Below are 24,103 nucleotides of genomic sequence, written 5' to 3' on the forward strand. Positions count from 1 at the left end.
AGGGAAAGAGTGTGGATGAAGAGTGGTTGTTCCTCAAGGACAGTCCTTGGTGCACAAAAGTTGCCCCAAAGGAGAGCTACATAAGATTGGCCCACACCTGTAGAGGGCAGATTAGAAAAGTAAAGGCAGGGATCGAATTCAGGTTAGCAACTGAAATCAAGGATAATAAGTTCTTCTATAGGTATGTAGGTAACAGAAGGCAAACCAGCGGAAACGTGGGACCACTGCTAAATGCATCTGGACATCTGATCAGTGATACCAAAGGGAAAACTGAACTCCTGAATGAGTACTTCACATCTGTATTCCACCAGTCTTAGAGTGATAACCTGCCAAATGCAAATATGAAACAGAATAGTCACAGTAAGGATGATCACCTACCATGTTTCACTGGTGGAAGAACAGCTAGAGAGGCTGGATATCCATAAATCAGCAGGACTAGATGAACTCCATCTGAGAGTGCTAAACAAACTAGCCGAAGTCATTGCAGGACCACTGGCAAACCTCTTTGAGAATTTGTGGTGCTCAAGAGAGGTCCCAGAAGACTGGAAGAGGGCCAATGTTGTGCCCATCTTCAAGAAGAAGAGGAGAGGACCCAGGGAACTACAGGCCAATCAGCCTGACCTCAATCCCAGAAAAAAAAACAAAAAACCTTGAAAAAATTCTCAAGGAGTCCATATGCAATAAGCCAATAGAACGCAAAATTCTGAATGACAGCCAACATGGCTTTGTCATGGGTAAGTCATGTCTGACTAACCTCATCTTGCAGTTTCCACCTGGGGTTCTGAACTGCTTCTCTTTCCACCCTTCAGTCACAACCCCCAGCCTAAAGAGAACAGGACTCCATGTCTGAGCTCACCAACTTCCCCCTCTGAGCAGGCTCAAACTGAGGACACTCCCTTCACAGTGTGCCTAAACCTCCCAACAGAGCAAGAGCAAACTATAGCTGGCATTCACGCCCAGGAGTTTCATGATCAGTGCTATGCTTACCAGCTGAAAAGCTACCTACTTTCTGACCGCTTCACATATTGCAGAAGCAATTAGGGTCTCCCAGCCCTGGCCCCACAGTCACAGAGCCAGTGCTGGGTGATAAGGGTCTGCTGCTGATGCTTCTGGCAGCATCTGTGGGTGATCACCAACCACCGGTCGGCGCTCACCACTCCACCACCGACACCACCATAGCTGCCTGCAGGAGCTCCCCACTCACCGCCATCATGCTCCCACCGCTACCACCACCGTCGTCACCTGCAGGCAGCTGCTGTGCCCCCCAGCCTCTGGCAGCATGCGTCATTCATGGCTGGAGCAGCGGGACATAGTCCCACAGAGATTCCTGTGATGGAGCTCCCACCCCCTGGTAGACAGCTGACCAGGAGCTCACTACATAAGCACCACTGCACCATTACTAATCTCAAGTAAATTTGCTACTTGCATTTGCAGGTAGCAAATTTACTTGGGATTAGGGAGGTTTACTGTGTAGTAAGCATGTGCACATGTGAGAAAGGGAAGCATAAAAATATATTGGGGAAAAAATTAGAATTTACTCCTTTCACAACTTTCCTCATCCTTCTGATCCACCACATCTGTTGTAATGTGAACAACTATCGACCCCTTTTGATGCTAGGCAAGATTCTAACATCATTATTTCCAACAAATATGGACATTTCCTGGTACACAGAGAGCTTATTACTAGATCTACCATCCACAACAGAGTAAAACACGTAGATAATTCTGTTCCACCATATAGCTTGAGATAGAGCAAGCTAAAATTCCTGACAGTAATTGCTACTAAAACTTGGAGCCAAAAGGCAAACATGTGATTGTGTAGGAGAGCACCATTGTCTGCCTGGATAATAACAGGTTTGTTGCCTATACCTCTAAAAGTATGGTTCAGAGCACTTAGTACAACTTTAAGTACCTCCTAAAAGCCTGAGAGTAGTTTCTAATAAGCAATGAGTCAGCACAGTTTAATTTTGCTAAAGCAGTTTGGGGTATTATTTAGTTTTGAAAGGAGGCTTGGGAGTGTTATCTTTTTCTACACAATCCTAATTTCTTGTACCAGCTACATGATATTAATTCCTGCTGTATACATTTTAGCTAATTTAAAGGAAGCGTGCAGAAGGCCGGAGTCTGTCCAGTGAAGCAAGACTCATTAGAAGTTATGCCCAATGTTCAGTTTGCAAGTTTTGCGACTATGACTGCCCACATCATGCTCTGCCACTGTGTAGATTGTGCGCACATCAGAAATGCTAGGCTGCAATGTAGATGGGAGAGCTCCCTTTTACAGGATCCAATTTTAGCACAGTGGACCAAGGAAACGCTGATATGAAGAGTGTGTGCAAGGAGAATCACAAGTCAGGGGGTAATCATAGAAATAAGATGAGTCCATGTTGTTGAGGCTTTGCCATCTCCCTTAGTAAAATATTTCCCAAGGATATAAGATAAATAGCCATCATAGATATTTTCTATGACCAGATATCTAATTCCATTGGTTATTCTCAGCCATTTCTCTGTATTGGCTTAAGTAAGTCATTCTCTTGCTGGGGTTTGCACCCGTGCAATAATATTTTTCTTCTTCCCAAAACACTAACAGGGCAGGGCAGTTCTTAGTTTCTTAGTAGATACATTCTACGTACAACTCCTCCTTCACAAGTTTGTTCTCACTGCCATTTACCCTCACAGATTTAAGATGCCACAAAGTACAGAATCAAGTTTATAAGGACCACATTTCTGGTTGCAGTAAATGGCATGTTGATTTTCAACTCAAAGTGCAGCAGAGGACCAAAAAGGGGAAAGAAAGAAATCAGAGAGAAATTAAGTCTTCGTTTTCCATTAGTTACAGACAATCAGGACCACCTAGGGGTAGCATATTAAGAGTTTCCTGCTGATTGCAACCAGAATTGCAGTGCCATGAGATTCTTTACAGCAGTTCAATGCTATCTATGTACTATGAACTTCCATGGGCAGAGCTTTATTGTATCATGTGTAGAAGATCAGAGTGAAACAGAAGCCAAATGGAAGGGGGGGTTCTATCTTTTATGCAAATATCCTAACAGCACTGTCAGCCAATGAAGCCTGGTCCACTGCTCTCTGTGTGACTAAGCATTTTACGTAAGAGACCAGTACACAATTATTGAATCCATAACCAAAGGATATACTTGGTCTTAATAGCCCTTCTGCCTTGGCAATTTCAAATGAGGCCATATCCTTCATTTGAACAACAGAAGCCTATATTTGGCCCTGAATGTACATCGGATCAGAACTACTTTTCTGAATATACTCTGAATGTGCCTGTTCGTCTGCGGCCCTCCCTTCTTTTTTCATCCCAAACCCTAGCTATAGTGGGGTAAGACAGCTACAGCACTGGTTGCCAACCTTATTAGACTCAGGACAACCCTCAGAAAATGCCAGCTGTTAGCTTTCACTTATTTTTTGACTATGGAAAAATTCTAGAGCAATTATTTTATTACATTGAGCTCAGGAAGACCACAGCAGGTCGGAATGTTTTTGACACTCTGGATTCCCATTTGAAATCTCCGGGTTTATCTTCTCAATCACATGTAGGTATTTGCATACCTGATAGTGCTATTATAGTGCAGCACCCCAGGGCACCCTTAAAAAAGAACTTGTGGCACCCGAGTGTGCTTTCCGGAACACAATTTGGGTAATTTTCCTTCCCACCTCCCCCCCCCCCCCCAATTCAAAATTGAAATCACTTTATCCTTCTTCAGCCACTTGAAGAGACAGTAACACAAACAAACAAATAAATAAAAATCATGATTGTCTGGATTTAAAAAAAAATAGTAAACGATAGTATTTTACAGGAATGGAATATATCACTACAATAAATAGCAGTGCTTTGCACTGTTACCATAAAGCTATTTGTTTGACTTTTCTTTCTCCAGCAGATATGACCTACACAGACAGTGTAGATCAGGGGCATCAAAGATGTGACTGCAAGCCCTATCATCCAGCCCCCAGTGCTAGCCCTGGATCTTGAGGTGACCAACACACCACACAGGGAATGTGCAGGGCTCAGGGCATGCGCAGTGAACAATGCCCAGTTCAAGATGCATGCTGCATGCAGCACCTGTGTGGAGCCAGGACAGGACAGGGTACCCCTGCATGCCTGTGGTACCAACTCTGGCCAGTCTGAAACAGTGCCACACACAGCACAGATCCTTGAGCAGGCACTGTGTGCGGCACAATCCCAGACTGGCCAGAGAGGGCACTGGATCCAGCCTACAGAAGGGATGGCCAGCGGTGGTGGGGCAGAAATCCAAGGGTCATATCACAGGGAAGAAAAAAAAAAATTGAAAAAATTCCAGGGAGTCCAACAACCATCATTTTTCAGAGAATCCTGGAAGATGCCTTACCACCAGCTCCTCAAGCAAAAAAAACAGTCTGAACTGTTATTAACCACCTCCAGAGAGGACACCTGCACCTTGTGGTGAGCAAAATGGTATAAGTTGTTTGTTCCCTCTGTAAGAAACTTCGCCTTCGTCACACACCTTACTGTGACCGCCATGCCAACAATTTTAGAACTTGCATGATAAAACGTAACAAACAATCATGCCCGAGGATGCAGGAACAGTCCCATGGGTAGCCACAGTGTAGCTGATGATGCCCTACATTAACTAAGTGACTGCTCATCTTAAGCTGATCCAGCAGGACTTCCAAAGCACCAACTTTTCTGGCTCCAACGAGTACTGAATGGCTGAGAGATGCACAATGCATAGCTAAACCCCTTCTGACATTTGACCTAATGCACCCGTTTTTATCTCCCTAACTTAAAGCTAGACAAATATAGATGAAAATGGTATTTTGATTTTTCTCCTATTTACTATTAATAATTCTGAATAGTTTCAGCTGTTCACAAAGCTTCACTCCATATACCTAAAAGTGTTCTGAAGCAAATCTGCATGACTGTCTCATCTAAAGAACCAATATACCTGCATTAAAATATTTGCATCTCACTATACTATTTTTTTTTAGGGAGAAGTCCTTAGACAATGGATATTTTAAATGAGAGGGACCATACTTGCAATTCCACCTACCCCACATTAGCATGGCAATTGGGAGTCTGTGGGAGCACAACGTCTTGAGATGAAAGTTCATAAATATATATATTGGTCTGACGCCAGCTAAGTTTTTGTACCCAAAAGAAACAAGCTGAGGCAAGATTGCCCTGGCTTGGGCACCTATCCAGGGAGACCTTGAGGAGTGAGGAGCCTGTACTGTGAGGAGGCCACACTTCCACCAGTTCAAAATAAGTCCTTGACTTGACTACCAGGCAGAAAATAAATCACAGCCTTTATCTTTGTGGGAAATGCCAAGTTTGATTTAAACTGCTGCACACTTACCAGAACTTATGATGCAAGGGACAATAGGAGGCTTGAAATAAGTGGTGGGTTTGGAAAAAAGTTTTCTTGTGACACTGCATATGAACTATAGTTTCTTTTACCACTCCCGGGCCAGCCAGTGGCAAGGAGGCAGTGCTGAGGCATGAGGAACAGACAGGAAGAGCTGTGACTAATCACCTGGACATAAGAGGAAGCGGCCACCCACTGTAGTCACATGTGATGACCACCTGTGTCTAAGAGTGGCAGGAAGTCCTCAGTGGAAATCTATTGGATACAAAGAATCATGGACTCAATATAAACATTGGATTTATGACACATTACATCCTGCCTGACATCTGATTCACCGGGTACCTGCCAGACCTGATCTCTCACAATTTTCTTTTTGCCCCCCTTTCTCCCATTTGTCTTCCTAATTTCCAGCTATTTCCTTTTTCACAGACAGCCTGTTTTCTAGCTTGCATTACTACCCCTGTAATGCCTCCTTTACTCACCTTGGCTTCCCTTCCCCTGCCTTTCCAGCTTTACCTTTTTGTTTTCCTAATTTCTGCCTATTTATATTCTCACTGACATCCCATCATATTTTTAGCTTCTCTCTTTCCTTGGAGTCTCAGAGCACCAGAGACTTCCTATGCCTGAAGAAGGGTGATTGCACCCAGAAGCTTGCTAAGCACTTTTTCCCCCCAGCTACTTAGTTGGTCTAATAAAAGATGTCACATCTACCCAAAGAACCTTGCCTACCAGGAAATCCCCAGCCATTTATATAACTTTCCCAGAAAGCATGTAAAGAACTAAGAACTATAGCTTGTCTATGGCACCTGTTCACACTATAAGCACCCTTTCAGGACATCCACTACTCAACTTGAAAGTCTTCAGCTTCTGTTTTTTGGTTTCAAACCTCCTGCCCCCCAATATACTTTACTATTTTATCCTGTCACATTGATTTCAGCAATTTGCCTTCAAAAATTCCTCCAAGGTTGTAGTGGTCACTGGGCTGAATAAACAGAGGCATACATGAATGAGAAGAACTATGAACAATTACTTTTACTGTACAGCAGCAGGCAACTGTTGCAGTCCCTTGGTAATTGGGAGTTGGTCCCTCTGTTAGGTCATTAGTTAGAAATGAGACAGACCAACTTCCTCAGTCTCCAGTTAGGCAGCATCTTTAAAATCACAAGTACTATTACTACAAAGGGTAAGCTGCAAGGAAAAGAAGTGCGGGAGAGAGTCAACAGGTGCCTGTGACCTGGACTTTTCTGACTTTATGCATAAAGACCTGAAAATGTAAGTGGTTATGAAACCAGTGACAATGACCCATATTTTGCCCCAGCAGAGAAAGAGACTACACAAATAACAAAAAATTCTTTAAGTTAGTTACTCTGCTTCATGTCTCCTGGGCAATCTTGGGCAAATCACTTAGGGCCAGATTCTAGGCCACCTTCTGGGTGTCTAAGCAGACTTAGGCACTTAAGCATGACCCTCCTCCATCCTGCTTGAGTCCCAGAAGAGTAGTGAATGCAAAGGGTGGGTGGGTCCTTCTTGTTTTTGCTTTTTTGTAGCTCAGCCTTCAGGGTCAGATGAGTGGGTGTTACAAACAGATGCATGAATACATTTTCAGGGACCTGAGCAGGGCATAGTAGAATCACACTGAGGTGCTTAAGTCCAAGGGCGACACGTAGGGGGTGCATGAGGGTACATGTGCACCCCCTGAGCATGGCAGTGCACCACCTGATGGAGGTCCATTATTGCCCCTGGCTGCTCCCTCCCCCCTGCCACTGACAGTGCCGGTGGCATCTGTGGGAGCTCCTTGCTCACCACGGCTAGGCTCCTGCCGCTGCCGCAGCCATGCCCCCCCACCCACCAGGGGCACACGCCATTAAAGTTCACGTGGATGTCCCTCACTTGTCAATAGTGCTCCTCTCTATCATGGCCTGAGGAGCACGTATTTACACACCGCAAGATGCCCAGATATCACCCTGCTGGAGGGCATGTGGGGTTGAACCATTTGGGGGGAGGGGGTGCACTGCTACAGTTGCACTCCCCTTTTGAGTCATGAAGTCAAGTGGCTCCCTCAGCACTGCCTGACTAGAGACGCTGCTGCCACTGCCAGTTGGCTTTAAAGTTTGGATGGAGCAGGGTTCATTTTCATCTACCTGATCCCTTCTAAACTCTTCCTTTCATGGGTATTAACGACCCTCTCTTTTTTAATGACCTTAATGTTCTACCAATCCAGCTAGCCTGTCTTCTGCCAGCTGCTGCCTGTTTGCTGCTCCTGATAAGGCAGCTCCTCTCTCACAGTTAGGGTTGCCAACACTTCCGGATTTGCCAGGCATCTACTGGATTTGGCATCGATCTCCTGGTGACTATTGAAAGCAATCCAGAAGACTGATATCATGAACAAGTTGAAATGTACAATTAATGACATTACGTCATGTTGGAAAAAAAGCTCCCAGAATAGCTTCAGTCACAGTTGGCAACCCTACTCACAGCCCTGCGTATTGCTTTGTTTTGTTTTGTTTTTAAACTGAACGGGCTTCAAGATATATATATCTTAAAGCTATCACACACACCCCTGGGCTTCAAGCTACATACACACATGCGCGCGCACCTGGGCTTCAAGCTATATCTACATACACACACACACCCCTCTGAGTTTCAAGCTATACACACACATGAACACACACCTGGGCTTCAATCTCTACACACACACACACACGCATGAACACACCTGGGCTTCAAGCTACACACGTGCAGACACACATACCTGGGCCTCAAACTATAGACACCCTCCCAGGCTTCAAGTTCTACATGCACGCCCCCCTCCCCCGGGGCTTCAAGGTCTACACACACACACACACACACACTTGGGCTTCAAGCTATACATGCGCGCGCACGCACGCACACACACTACATTTACAGACACATTAGAGAGGGGTTTATTTTACACATATACACGCACGCCTGGGCACGCGCTCTCCCTCCTTCATGTAGCCCTAGACAGAGCTTCAAGCTCGATGGCTGTGTGTAGCTAGTGCACGTAGCTCGAAGGCAGAGGCGATGCCGGTCTGGCCCTAGCTCTACGCTAGACGTAGCTTGAAGCCCTGTAAAACAACCAAACGCCGCCGTGCTACGGCCGGGTGCGGGCAGGGCAGGCCCCACTGCTGTTGTGTCTGCGCGCCCCGGCCGGCTTGCCCTTACCTGTCCGCGCCTGCTGCCAGACAGGCGGGCGGGCGGGGCGGGGCGGGGCGTGGGGGACTCGGCTGCTGCTGAAGCGGCGGCGGCGATCGCTGGCGGTAGGTGCGGGGCGCGCGCAGCCCGGGAGCGGCACGGCGGGACGTGAGTGCGGCGGGGCTTGCCCACGGGACAGCGGGCTCTACTCGCCCCTGCCTGCGGCGGCTGGGCTGGCAGCCGGGGCGGGGGAGCCTTTGGGACCCCCATGGTCATAGGCTTGTGGCGGGGAAGAACCAGTGCAGCTCCTCTGCCTCGCTCTCCGTTTGGCCCTCAGCCAGTTTCCTGCATGGCTTTGCCTCTGGGAGAGACCAGAGCAGGGGGAAGGAGGAGTGTGAGGTGGCCAGATGGCAGCCCTGCAAGGTTCAGAAAGCTCTTCCCTGACTCCCCAGTCCTGCTGGAGCCGCGTCTGGCATTTCCCTGCAAGGTGCGCCCTGGCCTGCCCCACAGCACCACGGGTGTTGCCTTCAGCAGCTCCAGGGGCAGGCAAACAGCTTGGGGCTTGGCAGAGGGAGCTGGCCAGGTGAGCCTGAAGTCAGTCAGAAGCTAAGGGGAGATGCACGAGTGGACCTAGGATTCGAGAAAGCAGGGTGCAGAGGGTGAGGTGCTTCATCCCCTAACACAACACCCGTTTTTCTCCACTTAAAAAAAAAAAAAAGGAACTAGGCACTTTACTAACATGCTAGGGGCCCAGGGCTGTGTTACCGGGTTTAAGATTGAAGCACCAACAAATATAGCTTCATTGGGATGAGTTTAAAAAGAAAAGAAAGACAGTCTGCAGGGCTGTGAAATAGGAGCTCTGTTACCAGAAGCAGCCATCAGAGGGCAGAATTGCAGAAGACAGGCTAGCTGGATTGGTGGACCCTCATCAAGGCCATGAATAAGAAGAGAGGGGTGTTAACCCCTGTGGAAGAAGAATTAAGAAGGGATGAGGTAGATGAAGATGAGCCATGAAGCTGAGCAACTCCCTCAGCACTACCAGACTAGCAGCACTTCTGCCACTGCCAGGCAGTTGGTTTTAGGACTTTGGGTGGAGCAGGAATCAAGAAGGTGCTACAAGTGGTGCCACTTTATCCCCCCTGCATCGAGATACACCTTTATAGACTAGCTAAATGAGACTTTTTTTAAATATATAAGCTTTCAGAAACTCAAGTTCATGCCATCAGCTGCTGCAAAAGGACATCACAGAGCAGAGATACCTGTATCCTCAGAGCATCATCTTCTCCAAGAGCGTCTGCAGGTTTAAGTTGTGGTACTCGGAACAGCCTGGACTTTAGGCATACTTCTAGTAAGTACAGCTCAAATGATTTGTACTCCTTTGAGGTTTTTAAAGCCCACCTCAACAAAGCCTTGGCTGGAATGATATAGTTGGGGGTGGTCCTGCTATGAGCAGGGGGTTGGACTAGACAGGGTTCAAATTAGAAGGGAGCTGGGGGTGAGCCTTCCCCCCTCTCCCTCCCCCCATAAGAGATGAAAGCCTCCCTGCAAGATCTGAAAATTATAACGGGGGGGGGGGGGTCTCTGATTTTTAATTAGGGCATCGTGATGGGCACCCCAATTTTTTTTGCAGACCCTCCCACCCCCAAGAGTCAAAGTGTAATTCGAACCCTGGGACTACATGACCTCCTGAAGTCCCTTCCAACTCTGATTTCTATTATTCTTCTTCCTTTATACCCATGTGGTTATTCACTAGCCTAAAACTGATTTTACGTAAGTGTTGCTCCTATCCCTGAACTCTTTGCCAATGGAAGAAGCAAAACTGGGCCCCAGATCAGTTTGTTAACCCTTAATGCCCTAAAGTTTAGGTTTGTAAGTTCAGTATAGGTTAAAGATAGGTGCTGTGTCCATCCTGTAACAACCCCCAGCTGTTTATTGAGGAGCATCTTACCATAGGCCAACAGGGAGCCCTGTCAAAACTAGGGAGGATTCCAAATACAAGTTTCTGTTCACAAAGATACAGCTGTAGGTTGTACTTTTAAAGTCTTACTATAATTTGAATTGAAAAACAGAGAGCATGTTTACACCCCGAGGGGCCAAGGCTAGGCTCCCAATAGTGGCTGATGACAAGTTGCAATAGCCATGGAGGCTAGGGCAAGGAGGGGATTTGTCCAGCTTCAGCAAGTTCATTTGCATCTGGTGTTTGGAGGGGAAGGAAATCTTGAAGTCATCCCCATGTGGTGGAATGAAAAGAGCAATAATCCTGTTTCCTCCTCCCTCCCCCACCACAACCCCAGGGATCCATTTTGAATCATCGGGCTACTTTTCCCTTAGCCATTGGTCAAGTGACCCCTTGGTGTGCTCTCCTGGGATGAAAGAAACTTGCTGTCCTGGTAAGATGATTCAAAGATGGTAAGAGCTCTCCCCTGTTGTCAGAGCAGAGCAGGTAATGAAGGTGGAGAAGGAAAAAACCAAAACAAACTCTACAACTGTTTCAGAGATTGCCAAGATCTCAAAAACAACAGTATCACAACCTTAATACTACATTTTTGCATGAGTTATATGTGGTGGGTGGGAAATGAATATATGTTCAAAACTCTTCTTTTTTTTTTTCCCCGGCAGAAATTAAGTAGATAATATCACAATGATTTCTTCAAATGAATATGGGGCCAGCTCTTGGGAGCTCAGCATCTTAATTGATCACCAGTATGAAGAAGAGCAAAGAGAATTTACGCTTCAGGTCTCAGGAGATCTTCATATTGGTGGAGTGATGCTCAAATTAGTAGAACAAATGAGTAAGTGAGGATTTTTAAAATCTTGCATGCTATTATCATATTTCTATGTGCAACTCCACCTTTCCCCAGAAGTACAATGCTCTGTTATCTTTCTCATTTCCTCATTTCTAAATGATATGCTGCAGTTCCGAGTTGGTACTTGAATTTTCCCTTTGGTTCAAAGTTCTTTGGGTTAGGAGCTACCTTTTAAAAAGCTTTCCATTTGTACTGCACCTAGCATGGCGAGATCTTGGTCCATGAGTGGGGACAGGCTAATTGGAAAGCCTGAAGTTAGTCAGTGCCTCCCTTGTTGCTTTCTTTTCTAGATGGCCTGAAAATCTAGAACATGGCAGCTGGGTAGGCGCAGACTAATGATTTCTGGCTTTCCAAGAGACTTTGTATAGGGTAACATGAGAAAACAGACAATTAGTGATGGGCAATTCAAAGGATAAGTGGGAATAGTTGGAATTTAACTTAATGCTGATGTAGGGGAAGAAACTTGTCACGGGGAGTCTTTTGGAAGGGTTTGTTGTTCTGTGTATTAGCACTTGGGGTCCTTATCATCAGAACCCTCTGTGCTAGACACTGTATACATGCAGTGGGAGGGAGATCTAGAGGACAGAGAGACTTTACACACTCCATTGATAAGACCAACAGAAAGTTAAACAGAAGTATTGTAATTTCATACACACACAGCTAGTCAATGTTACTACAAACACTAGAACCCAAGTCCCGGTCTGCTGCCTTAGCTGGTGAGCCAAGCAGCCTACTAAAATAATCCCTGCAACATTGATCTTGCAAAAAGGAGTTCCATGTAGACCAAGAGGGTAGCAGAGTTTAGAGTAAATGGCATAAGAAGACAATGTTGTCCCTGCATTTCAGATACAGTAGTTCCTTTCACCAATCACCACAAGAATTATTCCAGGGTGGCCAGACTAGCCACAAACCAAGATCTTAATACAACCAAGCCCCTTGGGGCACAAAAAGAAGATTGTGCATACCCCAAAGTCAGTGATCTGCACAGAGTGCCCTATTTCCCTTATTCTAGGGTCACATGAGACTTATGAATCCTATTCCTAAACAACCCATGGATTATTCTTTCCCAGAATGTAAGGCTTTACAGACCATACATCATCAGATCTAGAGGTCTTGTTATTGATCACTACCAGGCCCTGCCTGTGCCATGCTTTTCAAACCTGAATGCATTTGGCTTTGCACTTCTAATCATTGCACTACACACCTCAGATTTGAAGTAACTAAAGTAGAACATTTTACACACATGAGGTTTTATCAAGGCACTGCTACTTGATCTTTGACTATTTCTGCTTCTACAGTTGCCATGTAGAAAGGTTTGGCCATTAGAAGCAAGGAGGGCTTTAAACTAAGTTTGAAGAGGATTGGTGATAAGATTCCAGAAGTGAGTACAAAAGAGGTACCTAATGACTTACGTCATAGGGCAGAAGTCTGGTGGGGAAGACATTGTAGTTGCCTTTGTCCCCCAAGGCCATAAACAAGGCTTACCAGACAAGCTGCCATGCTGCTATGCTCAAGGCAGACATTGAAGAGGTCTATGCACAAGTGCTAAGGACTTTTAGGAAATAGACAAGACAGATGGCGGATGGAAGAAAAGCATCATCATCCTTCATTTTACCAGCTTGCCTAAGGTTACATAGACCTCACATCTTCTAAACCCACATCCTTGGCCTTGGAGGTCACTTAATTGCTGCATGGAAAATAGGAATGCATGGACAAAGCCTTCCTACTTTCTTCACACTCCCTAACAGCATAGCACAGTTCAGTAGTGCTCTGGCCTGTTTTCCTCCTGGGAGTTTCAGCTGATCTTCCTTGTAGGCAAATGTGCCTTAAACCTCAAGCCAACTCACAGGACAGCCCTCACTTCATCCCTCCCTTTTCAGGAGGGCTCAAAGTCCAAGGTGAACAAGCAGCAGCAAACTCCTTCCCTTACACTCCGCAAAGTACAAAAAAAGGAGGAGAAAAGCTCTACAAACACACAAAACTCTTCCATTGCACCAGGACTCCAGCAAAACTAAGTGAGTCACTAGCAGCTACATGAGGCCAGTTACCCTTTGCCAGGCCTACCTTTCCCCAGGGAGGCTCTGAGAGGGGCTAGTCCTCAGTACCTGACCCCAGCCAGTCTGCTCACTGTCACAGTGCATACCAAAAGATCTATTCAGTCTCCCAAGCAGAGGCTAACTAGGCTGGCCTCTCCCTTTTTAGCACCTCCCTAGAAGACTCAGGTGTTTGGGGCAGGGGAAGGGAGCTGATTAGGCCTCCAGCAGTCATTAACTCTTTCCTGACTCAGGAGGTGGGGGGATGAGAATAGGATGGAATTCAACGCAGACAAGTGCAGGGTACTGCATCTAGGGAGAAGGAACCAGCAACACACCTGTAGGCTGGGGAACACCCTTCTCAACACAGTGGTGGAAAGGGATCTTGGAGTCATTGTTGACTCCAGGATGGACATGAGCCACCATTATGAGGAAGCAGTCAGTAAGGCTAACCGCACCTTGTCATGCATCTACAGATGCATCAAGAGCAGGTCCAGGGAGGTGATCCTTCCCCTCTATGTGGCATTGGTCAGGCCACAGTTGGAGTACTGCATCCAGTTCTGGGCACTGCACTTCAAGAGGGATGTGGCTAACCTTGAGAGGCTCCAGAGGAGGGACACTCGCATGGTCAGGGGGCAGTAAACCAGGCCCTACTAAGATAGACTAAAGGGCCTGACTCTATTCAGCCTTCACAAGAGAAGACTGAGAGGGGATCTGGTGGTCATCTATAAACTCACCGGGGGGACCAGCAGAAAACAGGTGATGCTCTGTTCCCCCGGGCACCACCTGGGATAACAAGGAATAACAGCCACAAATTGATAGAGAGCAGGTTCAGTCTTGATATCAGGAGGCATTACTTTACGGTTAGGGCTGCCAGCCTCTGGATTGGGCTCCCAAGGGAGGTGGTGCTCTCCCCTATCTTGGCGGTCTTCAAGAGGAGGTTGGATAGATATCTGGCTGGGGTATTATGATCCCAGCACTGGTTCCTGCCCAGGGCAGGGGTTCGGACTTGATGATCTGTTCCAGTCCCTTCTGACCCTAGAAACTATGGAACTATGAGGTTTCTACAACCTATTACAGGCTAATAATAATGTCTTTCTCCGATCTTTTGTCTTAGTTATTTTGGTATTGCCTTCACAGCAGTTAACCAGATGGATCAAAATTAGGCCTCCATGTCTTGGTTAGCCTGGCTTAGGTGTGAGCAGCTGCCATGCAAAGCTGTGTCTGAATGTGTGTGTCCTCACTGATGCTGGAGTCACTTGTGTGTTTTGCTAGGACTTTGGAACTTGTCTCTGATTTGTAGCACAGTAGCGAGCTGAGCCATGCGGTGATTCTTTCCCATTAATTGTGGGACCACTTTTTCATCCTTTGGGGCAAAAACACCCTCCATTATGAGGTACAGTAAAAGCCCTGTTATCCGGCATTTTTCTAACCAGCATTTCTATTAACCGGAATTTCCGGCCATCCGGCCATGAAAGGGGACTGGCGGGGGGGGGCTTGCATGTGGTGGCCTCTGCCACCACTCTGCACTGCTGCTGCTCTGTGTGCAGCCACCACCACCTCCCTCACTCTGTGTCCAGCCAGAAACCCCTGTGCCTCACGTAACTGGCACTTTAAGATTATCAACACCCCCCCCCCCCCCCAATTCCCCACTCATGTTGGAAAACAGGGCTTTTACTGTACTAGGAAAATGCACATTACCCTATTTTAATGCACATTGAATAAATAGCATTTTTTTATTGACGCTTTAACACTCATTAAAGTGGGCTACTGCACATTAAAATGCACATGTAGACACACCCAGTGAATTTAAAGATAATTCTTTGAGACAAGGACCATCTCTTACTAGGGCTTGCACAATAGGGCCATAATCTCAGTCATCATTCCTCACTGTTCCGCAACTGCAAAATATTAGTAACATTAATTACTCCTAGTTGGCAGACCCATTTTTTAAAACAAGTATCTTGAGATGATCAACCTTCCAGTATATTCATGATCATGCAGGTTGAATGACTTCAATTTTATGTTCACCTTAGATTTATCACAGGATTGGTCAGACTATGCTCTCTGGTGGGAGCAAAAAAAATGTTGGCTTCTGAAAACCCATTGGACTCTGGATAAGTACGGGGTGCAGGCAGATGCTAAGCTGCTGTTTACTAACCAGCACAAAATGCTGCGCCTTCGCTTGCCAAACATGAAGACTGTGAGGCTAAAAGCAAGCTTCTCTTCTGTGGTGTTCAAGGCTGTCAGTGACATCTGCAAGACCCTCAGTAAGTGAAACTGTATCTCCTGCTGTATTGGAATTTCAGCACTTCAGCAGTCTTATTTGTTAGGTGCCTTGCTTTAATGAGTCTCTGCTCATGCAAAAATCCTGTTTAGCTCAAAGATATTGGATGGAATCCCCAATTGCAAGTACATTCCTTTTTTAACTGAGCCTAGGTCTTTATCTTCTGTACCCACCCCAAGTCACTTACCTAGTTGTTCTCAGCCCTTATAAATCTTTGATCCGAATTAAATCAGAAATGTCTCCTGTGGCACACATGGGTGCTGGTCCGTGACACTCGAGGATGGCTTTCTGGAGTTCTCTGTCCATGTAGAGCTGAACAAATGCCTTGAACAGATTTAGCCTTGTTTTCCTTTCATACCGGTTTTATAGTACGGTGACACCAGTGGCCTAAATGAGACAGAAAACAATATGGCCCATTATTTTCACTTCTTCTTGCGAGTCAGTTTTGTCTAAACAAGGAACACGTGCTTCACAGCATACCAGCTTCTTTGTGTAGACAAGCCTTTAGTGCTTGAGAAATGTATAACACTCTTTAAACTAGGGTATACAACCTGCTTCCCCGCTCAATCCTATCAGTATGCTATACCACTGAGTCATGACATCCCTTGTTTTCCAATGACAGTTCTTTTCCAAACAGCGATTAGCAGTATTTTTTAAATATGCCAGATCTCTGGTGGATGTGTCCAACAAGATTAAAACTGAGGCTGTGGCATTCTCCAAAATCCTCTCATTTGAGAGTATACATAATCCCTGTTTTAATGTAGATCTTCCAGAAATTAACCCATTAACACACTCAACTTCATAAAGTCACTGCAAACCATATTAACTACAGTTTAGTTTTTAATTCAGTCTTTTAGCATTGGATTGTAAAAAAGGTAATGTGTCTTTATTACATTTAGCAACTGTAATGAACTGGCACCATAACTGTTCAACCAGCCTTTGGCTGTATTCAGTATTCCTACCTACAAAAATATTTACAGGGTTCCTGTATTAATCCAGCTTCAAAAATGGTTGCATGAATGAATCAAATGATATGATGTTTCTTAGTTTATGAAGGATATTCTTGTATTATAGCAAGCAAAGTACAAGCTATACAACTGCATATGTGCTCGATATAATATTGCTGATATAGTCTAGATGGGGCCTGAACATCAAAAAGAATAGTTTTTAATAGGGAAATAAAATGGCTGCGCTTCAGATATAGTGGGGGTTAGTTCTGTTCTCAATTCTAAAGATGCAAGCCACTCTGTTTAAGTCAGTGTAGTCAAAGGTGGTTGCATGGGTGTTAATGAGAAAAGAATCTGTTCCTTGATATGTTGAAATGAAGTTAAGTACAGAAAGAGGACTAAATCCTAGAAAACTCCACCTCCAGAGCACAAAGGCTTTGGCAACTCTAGCTGTCACTTGGATTTACAGTTGGTCTGTGGGTGCTTTTGTAGAGCTGTGAGGTGGGATTCAGGCATATGTCCCAAGTGAGGTTGCCATGTGGCCTTTACTATACCTGATTTTTACTACCTGATTTAATACCTGATTTTGTTTTTTTAATACCTGATTTTGTTGTCTTAATTTCTAAACTCTTCTTGTAGATATTAGACGGTCAGAAGAACTCTCCTTATTGAAGCAATCAGAAGACACTTTGAAAAAGAAAAAGAAAAAGGACAAAAACAATAAGGAACCAGTCATAGAAGATATTTTAAACTTGACCAACTCTCCAGTGAGTTCAGGATCTCCAGGTAACAAAAGCCCAGATAATTTTAGTCACCTGATTTAAAAAAAAGAAAGACTGCAAGGCTCACAAAGATTGTAAGACTAAGGCAGGGAAAACTATTCTTTATGTTGTGCAGCTAAAATGGAAAGAGACATGGAGGTTTAACAAGGATTAGAGGAATATGGAGGTACTGTTGACTTAAAATCTAGCCAATATTAGAAATGAACTGAAAGTAATAACAGGTCTCATCTCCACCCCCCAACTGAGTTTGTGAATATGAAACCACACTTTCCTGCATTGTTTTTTTTTTTTAATTCTCTTCCCCTATTGCCATGTGTAATTCCCATGCAAAAAGGTACTTGACTGAGATCATGATCTTCAAACAGTATCTTCTGCTGCATTTTGGGGATATACGTGCAACCTTGGAATGCTCAGTGATTTGGGCAGAATTCAAGGAAGAGAAGGAAAAGGGTGATTTTTAATAACCCTTTATATTCCAGACAAATCTCAATGGAATTCCAGGGAAAAAAGAAAAAGCACTGCTTGTCTGCTGCCTGATATTAAAGGCCAGCTGCAAACAGTGGAGGTGTGGGAGCCTAAAGCAACATTTGAGAATCTTTTATAACGGACAGTGGTTGGTAGCTTAACTAGTGGTCACTACCAGCTCCCATTGGAATAACACATTACTGTTTTATCTTGCAGCAAGTCCTGGCTTATACAGTAAAACCATGACTCCCATTTATGACCCTGTCAATGGAACACCAGCTTCTGCTACAATTACATGGTTCAGTGACAGCCCCCTGACTGAGCAGAACTGCAGAATCCTTGCCTTCAGCCCTCCCAATTGTCCTCCAGAAGTGCTGGCTGAAATGTACCAGCCACGGACCTTAGCTGACAAAGCCAAACTCAGTGCAGGGTAAGGCTGCATCTCTTGGGTATCTGAGCTGGCTGAATAAGGGTAGCAGTAATCCAGCTGTTTAAGACAAGAGACACAGCGTTTGAAAATTAGGCTTTTAATTTGTCTCATGTCCTTTTTTGCCTTCTGTGATGTTTTTGTGATCGTGATTTTGTATAAAGTGACTTCCAGTGTAATTGTAAAAGGAATGGGACTGCATTTCTTGGTTAGACCCATAGAAAATCACTGAAGCAAATAGCATCATGTTGGTGAAACTAAAAGGAGAATTTGGCCCTGTGTCTATGAACAATACCTCTTCACACTGAGAATATGGACAAACAATGTACAGAATCAAAGGAAGACAAAAATCCCCACAGTCTGTACCAATCTGACCACGGGGTAAAATTCCTTTTTGAGCCAAAACATGGTGATCAGTCTGAGTCTGAGCAAAAGGGCAAGACCTGGCAAGACAAAAGGGCAAGACAGGGACCTCTGGATTTTAGCACCAGCAGGAGTACTGGCACACCCCAGTCAATATCCTCAGGCTAATAACTGTCTATGGTAAGTGGAGGCTAAACTGCAGTAGCTTGAGTCCTCACTGAGCGAAGGGTTACTCATCATGGTGGCAGCTTTCAGTTACTATGGGGTAAGTGTTCATACAGCCCATTACAGTGGAACAACTGATAACTGTATGCATGGTGCTAGTTGATGTATTAGCACAAAATGAGCTGCCACAAACCAGTCTATCTTCTGTGAATCAGACACAGAACAGGATGCATAGCACACTCTGTTGTCATCCACAGAGGAGGCTGTAAGTATTCACAGCTGTCAGCTTGAGAACCTAGATCTTGTTCTTAAGTGGTAGTCGCTCATAGTTGGAGCTCTGAAGATCCCTGGTTTGGTTCCCAGTATCAGCAGTCATATAAGTGGGCAGGGTTATAGTAGATGCATCCTCTCTGGATAAGGCATAGGTTGTGATGCTATATGTACACACCTAGACCTCAGCCCTGAACCTAGAACAGGCACAAGCATGCCAGAGCTTGCTTGCTCTTCCCTAGCATTGTAACACAATAAGCCATTCCACCACTCTTGTTCTTCAGTGCAAATCAGTATCTGGACTAAACAGTGGAATTCTACAGGCATAGGATGAAGGCCACAGCTGGCAGATTCTCATCAGTCAGATCTACAAAGATCACTACAATGCTCTCCCTTTTCTGGCTCTTTAGCACCAGCAAAACCTGATGATCTCGCGAGGTCCCTTTCAGCCCTAAAGTCTATGAAATCTATGAAAAGCTATTCCCAAGGCTTTGATGTTGATGCCAATGCTTGATAAGATGATATAAGAGTTCTTAGTATAAAGACCCTATTCGGATCTGTAGTCCAAATAGCTGACCTAGTGTATATTGACAATGTTCCTGACTATACTCTTTAAGTAGTCTACACAAGAACCAGTTTAGCAAGGGAACCCAAAATGGGCTTTTTGCTAATAAGTTGAAGTACAATATAGAAGTGTGTCTATGTGTTGTGCACAAGAGAGTGATGCTGTCCATACAGCATGAGAAGAAACAAAAGGTAGTAAGGTTTTTCTTTACTAGAAAGTAATGGTTTTGTTTTTCTAAATTTTGAGTGTTGCACAGGTGTAGAGATGTCTGAACATTCTGGGGTTCAGTAGGGGATTTAGATATTTTTGTGTAAGGCAACAATAGCCAAAGTTATAAAATACAGTAAAAGCTAAAATAAGCATGATTTTTGGAAGGGTTAAAGACCTCCTAAGTACAGGGGGGTCAGGAGGAAACTTTCCTTGTGGGGGGGAGGGAAGAGTCATTTCAGAGGTACCTGCTGCAGGGTTTATGCTATCTTCTTCTGTAGCAGCTGACTCAGGCCTTTGGCAGAAGGAGGATCTGAAGCTCCATGGACTGCTGGTCTGAGCCTCTCTGGTAACTGTGTTTCTACATTAAAAACACTTTAATAAATAGACAAGCATTCAAAAATGCACACTTCGTGAGCTCTATGAGTTTTGCCTGTACTTGTAGAAGCCAAAGCTGCCAATTCTTGATGCCATTACCTAATTTGTCACTTTGTGTGTGCAGTTGTTCTCTCTGCCCAGTTGAATTCATGTGGGTTTTTTTCCCTCCTCCAGCTGGCTAGATTCATCCCGGTCACTGATGGAACAAGGCATCCAGGAAGATGATCAGCTTTTCTTACGCTTTAAATACTACACTTTCTTTGATTTGAATCCAAAAGTAAGAGGCTGTTAAGCCTGTCATTCTGTTGCTTGGTTTTGTTTGCCTGCTGTCAAAGCTGCAGCACAAATATTTTGGGTTTTAGTTAGGAATCCCAGTTAAGGGCCACTTACAGTGCTAGTATCAAGCAATTCCTGTTTCTCCCAGATTGTTCAGCTAAGACTGTGTCCTCAAAACGTGGCAGGACAACTCAGTCTTTCCTGGAGGAATGACCAATCCCACTCTAATGTAGTAAATGAAAAGACGCCTGTTGGCCTCACTCAGTGTCACTTTGGAGGTCAAATAGGCAAAGAGCAGTGTCTTATTTTTCCCACATCCTCCTATAGTTCTATTAGGTTCATGGTCAGAAGCCCTACCTTCTTCTGGGTTCTTGTTTTCTGTGCCGCATGATAAACCTTCACAGCTGATATCTGCTCCCCAACCACCTTCTACTCAATTCAGAAGGCTCCATCCCCTCAGCAACAGCTGGTTAAGGAGAGAAAGCCCGGTTAGAGCAGGGGTAGTGCTCTGAGTGGGTGTCATGCCAGGCTGCTTAGCTCCAGCTGGGCTCAGAGCTTCTCTATTTCCTGTATTTTGTTCAACTGGGTCATCAAGAAATATTGGCGTAAAGTCTACAAAAACACTTAAGTGGCTTAGGAGACTAAGTTCCATTTCCAAAACTGACTTCCAAGGAGACCCTGGCTCCCAAGGCTCCAATCAATATGGGTGCCCAGGCATTCAAACCATTATGGAAATGAGCTGGAGCCAGGTGCCTATTTGGTTTTGAGGGTCTGGGCCTAAGTGACTTCTGATAGAGGTTCCTAAGTCACATGCATGCTCTTTTAAATTTCTCCCATGGTCGTTTGCATTTTTTTTTGATAGCTGCGTAGAGATTTTAGTAAGTCAAGGGGTCTTTTGCTTTCTGGGGGATGCTTTTTGGGTTGTTTGTTTGTTTGTTGCAGAAGTGAATTTGGTGCAAAATGGCAAAGCTCTATTGTGAATTGTAGCTTACCTGATTCACAGAACCTGAAGTTCTGGCCCTGCTTTGCCAGTTGTGAACTTTGACAAACAGCAGCATGCCTTCTACTCAAATTAAAATGTGGGTTAAAGTCTGATCCCACTTAAGTCATTGAGTGTTTTGCCATGGACTTCAAAGTGATCAACATTTCATTTATCATCTCATATTTTTGAGGAGTCTTTCATGAACTAAGGTTACACTATATCTCTTTCTGATGCAGTATGATGCTGTACGAATAAACCAACTCTATGAACAAGCCCGGTGGGCCATCCTATTAGAAGAAATTGACTGCACAGAGGAAGAATTGTTGATCTTTGCTGCACTGCAGGCATGTACTTGATCTGAGTTGCAAAACCAGTTTTCTCAAGAGGAGCAGATGCAAGCTAGGACAGGAATGTGATAGAAAGAGTGAGGCCTAACAGTTCTGCTCTAGTTGTCCTTTGCTCTTGTGCTTACGTTTGCTTTGTGATAGAAGCCTAGGTTCTGTAAAGCATTTGACACTCAGATTAAAGCAGTGTACATCACTGACATCTGCCTTTTCTCACCCTTTATTAATATTTGCTAAAGCAGCTATAACTGCATTAAGTCAGAACTCTGTGCTTTCATTTGCAGAAGGCATTTGATCAGTTAGCTGCAATACAGAATGAAACTTTAATAACTGTTGGTTTTGGAGGGAGTTGTTATACAAGTGTTGCTTTATGTCACAGCTGTTATCCCCATGACAAGTTTACCAAAGCGCTTATATGCTGACAGTACAACAATCTGCAAAATACCAAAAATGTAGGGCCAGCATGAAATACATTTGAGTTTAATATGAAAATTAACTATAGGAAGGATACTGTGGTAGTCACAGGGCAGATTCATGGAAGTGGCTACTGCAATGCAAATAAGACCACCCTTCCTTTTAAATATGAATGAAGCTGCCACAGATTTCAAAATTTGCCATATTAACCTGCCACAGCATCTGGCTGTTGAATTTAGATCTGGTTTTTACTTTATATGGACAGAGAATATAGCAAGGGTAAGACTCTTAGCAGCTAAGCCATTCTGACAGCATGTAGGCTGGTAGACTTATGCACCAGACACCAAGCAAACATTTTAGTGATAACTACATTAGAAATTCCATACAGTCAATAAAAATTCCATCTCAATCTCCTCATTGCAGGACCCCCTCCAACATAGACCAAGCCCTAGAAAAATGAGTCATACTGTTTTCATATTCTTTGATTGCACATCCCAAGCTAATATTTAGATTGTGTTTGAAATGGACTAGCCCTTTTCAAGTCCAGCTCTTTGTATTGTATTACAGTACCATGTAAGCAAGCTATCCTTATCATCAGAGGCACAAGACTTCACACACGACTCAGAAGTAGATGAAGTGGAAGCTGCACTTTCCAATCTGGAAGTAACATTGGAAGGTGGAAAAACAAACAGCATGTTGGTATGTAATTCTGTGTGCTAAGCCTGCTTTCACTGAAGCCACTGAACCAAACACTTTAGCTTAGGTCCTCATAGCTTTGGTAAGAAAGCAGGCCTCAATGAATGCAACAGATATTTGGAAAATATTTTGTACTAAAATTATTCTTGATTATTCCTAGGAGGACATTACTGATATTCCAAAACTTGCAGATCATCTCAGATTATTTAGGTAGGTAAAAAAAAAAATTAATGATAGAACAAAACCCAAATGTAGATTCTTCTAATTTGAAACATTTATAACTTGGTCCAAATAATGCCTGTCCTGATTGGAGAAGATTATGGGAGGAATTAAGTAATTCCCCACTAATGTTTCTTTTTCTTACTGTGTTTAAGCCAGTCTTCAGCAGATATACTCATCATAGTTAGTGTCAAGAAAACTATCCAGATTTAGGTCTGTTGAAGAGCTGACTAATTATAGGTAATTCAACTAGTGGACATTTTTTCTTCAAAACTTTTTGTTGACAAAACTTTACCATTTTTTCTTAATGCAAGTTTCCCTACATTTGTTCTAATTCAAACTGTACAGATTTTTGTCTGTGAAAAACCAGTAACATTTCTGGGTTTTGTTGCTAATCCCCTGTACCCAAAATGGAACATTTCTAAAAAAAAAAAAAAAATCTCTGAAAAATCTTGCATTTCTTTCTGACTCTTTGCAGAAAATGCCTACCATTTTCTGTCCTGTTCTTATATATAATCCAAAAATGGGGTCTAATTTATTGACCTCATGTGCATTTATAACAATTTGAACCTGGAATAATATGGTGAATCAGATCCATAAACATCTAACCTCCATAATTAGGCTGTAGAAAATACTATTCCTTCATCACATTATAAATTAATGCCATTTTAACTTGCTTACAGCACTGTGAGATTGTAATGTCTTTAATTTCAAAAGAACTGCAGTTTTTAGAGCAACAAAGCTTTCTATTGTGCAGTGAATTATCAGTTTCATTCTTTTGAAATCACGTCGGTCTCTAAATCATTCAGATAAACATACAGCATATAGCCATCATATCTGCACTTACATGTTGCCAACTCACTCCTAATAAAGAAGTTAATTCAACGTTTATGACACTATCAAGGTGTGTTAGGATGAAAGAGAACACAAGCCTTTTAAGTCAGTTCCTTGGTT

The 24,103-nt window shown here is 44.0% G+C and overlaps 1 protein-coding gene across 3 annotated transcripts in view; it reads left to right on the plus strand.

Annotated features, from left to right (window-relative positions):
• The first annotated feature begins 8,578 nt into the window (after positions 1-8,578).
• FERMT1 (FERM domain containing kindlin 1) overlaps positions 8,579-24,103 on the plus strand; it is a 35,380-nt gene continuing 19,855 nt past the window's right edge. Inside the window, exons 1-10 of one of the 3 annotated variants that reach the window (XM_019500746.2) lie at positions 8,579-8,647; positions 9,720-9,870; positions 11,142-11,314; positions 15,399-15,632; positions 17,236-17,382; positions 18,060-18,273; positions 20,393-20,495; positions 21,713-21,820; positions 22,802-22,933; positions 23,091-23,140. In XM_019500746.2, coding sequence (XP_019356291.1) covers positions 11,164-11,314; positions 15,399-15,632; positions 17,236-17,382; positions 18,060-18,273; positions 20,393-20,495; positions 21,713-21,820; positions 22,802-22,933; positions 23,091-23,140 — 1,139 coding nt within the window. In that variant the 5' untranslated portion in view covers positions 8,579-8,647; positions 9,720-9,870; positions 11,142-11,163. Of the gene's footprint in view, positions 8,691-9,719; positions 9,871-11,141; positions 11,315-15,398; positions 15,633-17,235; positions 17,383-18,059; positions 18,274-20,392; positions 20,496-21,712; positions 21,821-22,801; positions 22,934-23,090; positions 23,141-24,103 lie in introns of all 3 variants that reach the window. The other 2 variants (XM_006264894.3, XM_059720235.1) reach the window with 2 other exon arrangements.

This window comes from Alligator mississippiensis, chromosome 1 (assembly GCF_030867095.1).
Source record: "Alligator mississippiensis isolate rAllMis1 chromosome 1, rAllMis1, whole genome shotgun sequence".
In the NCBI taxonomy this organism is placed as follows: Eukaryota; Metazoa; Chordata; order Crocodylia; family Alligatoridae; genus Alligator; species Alligator mississippiensis.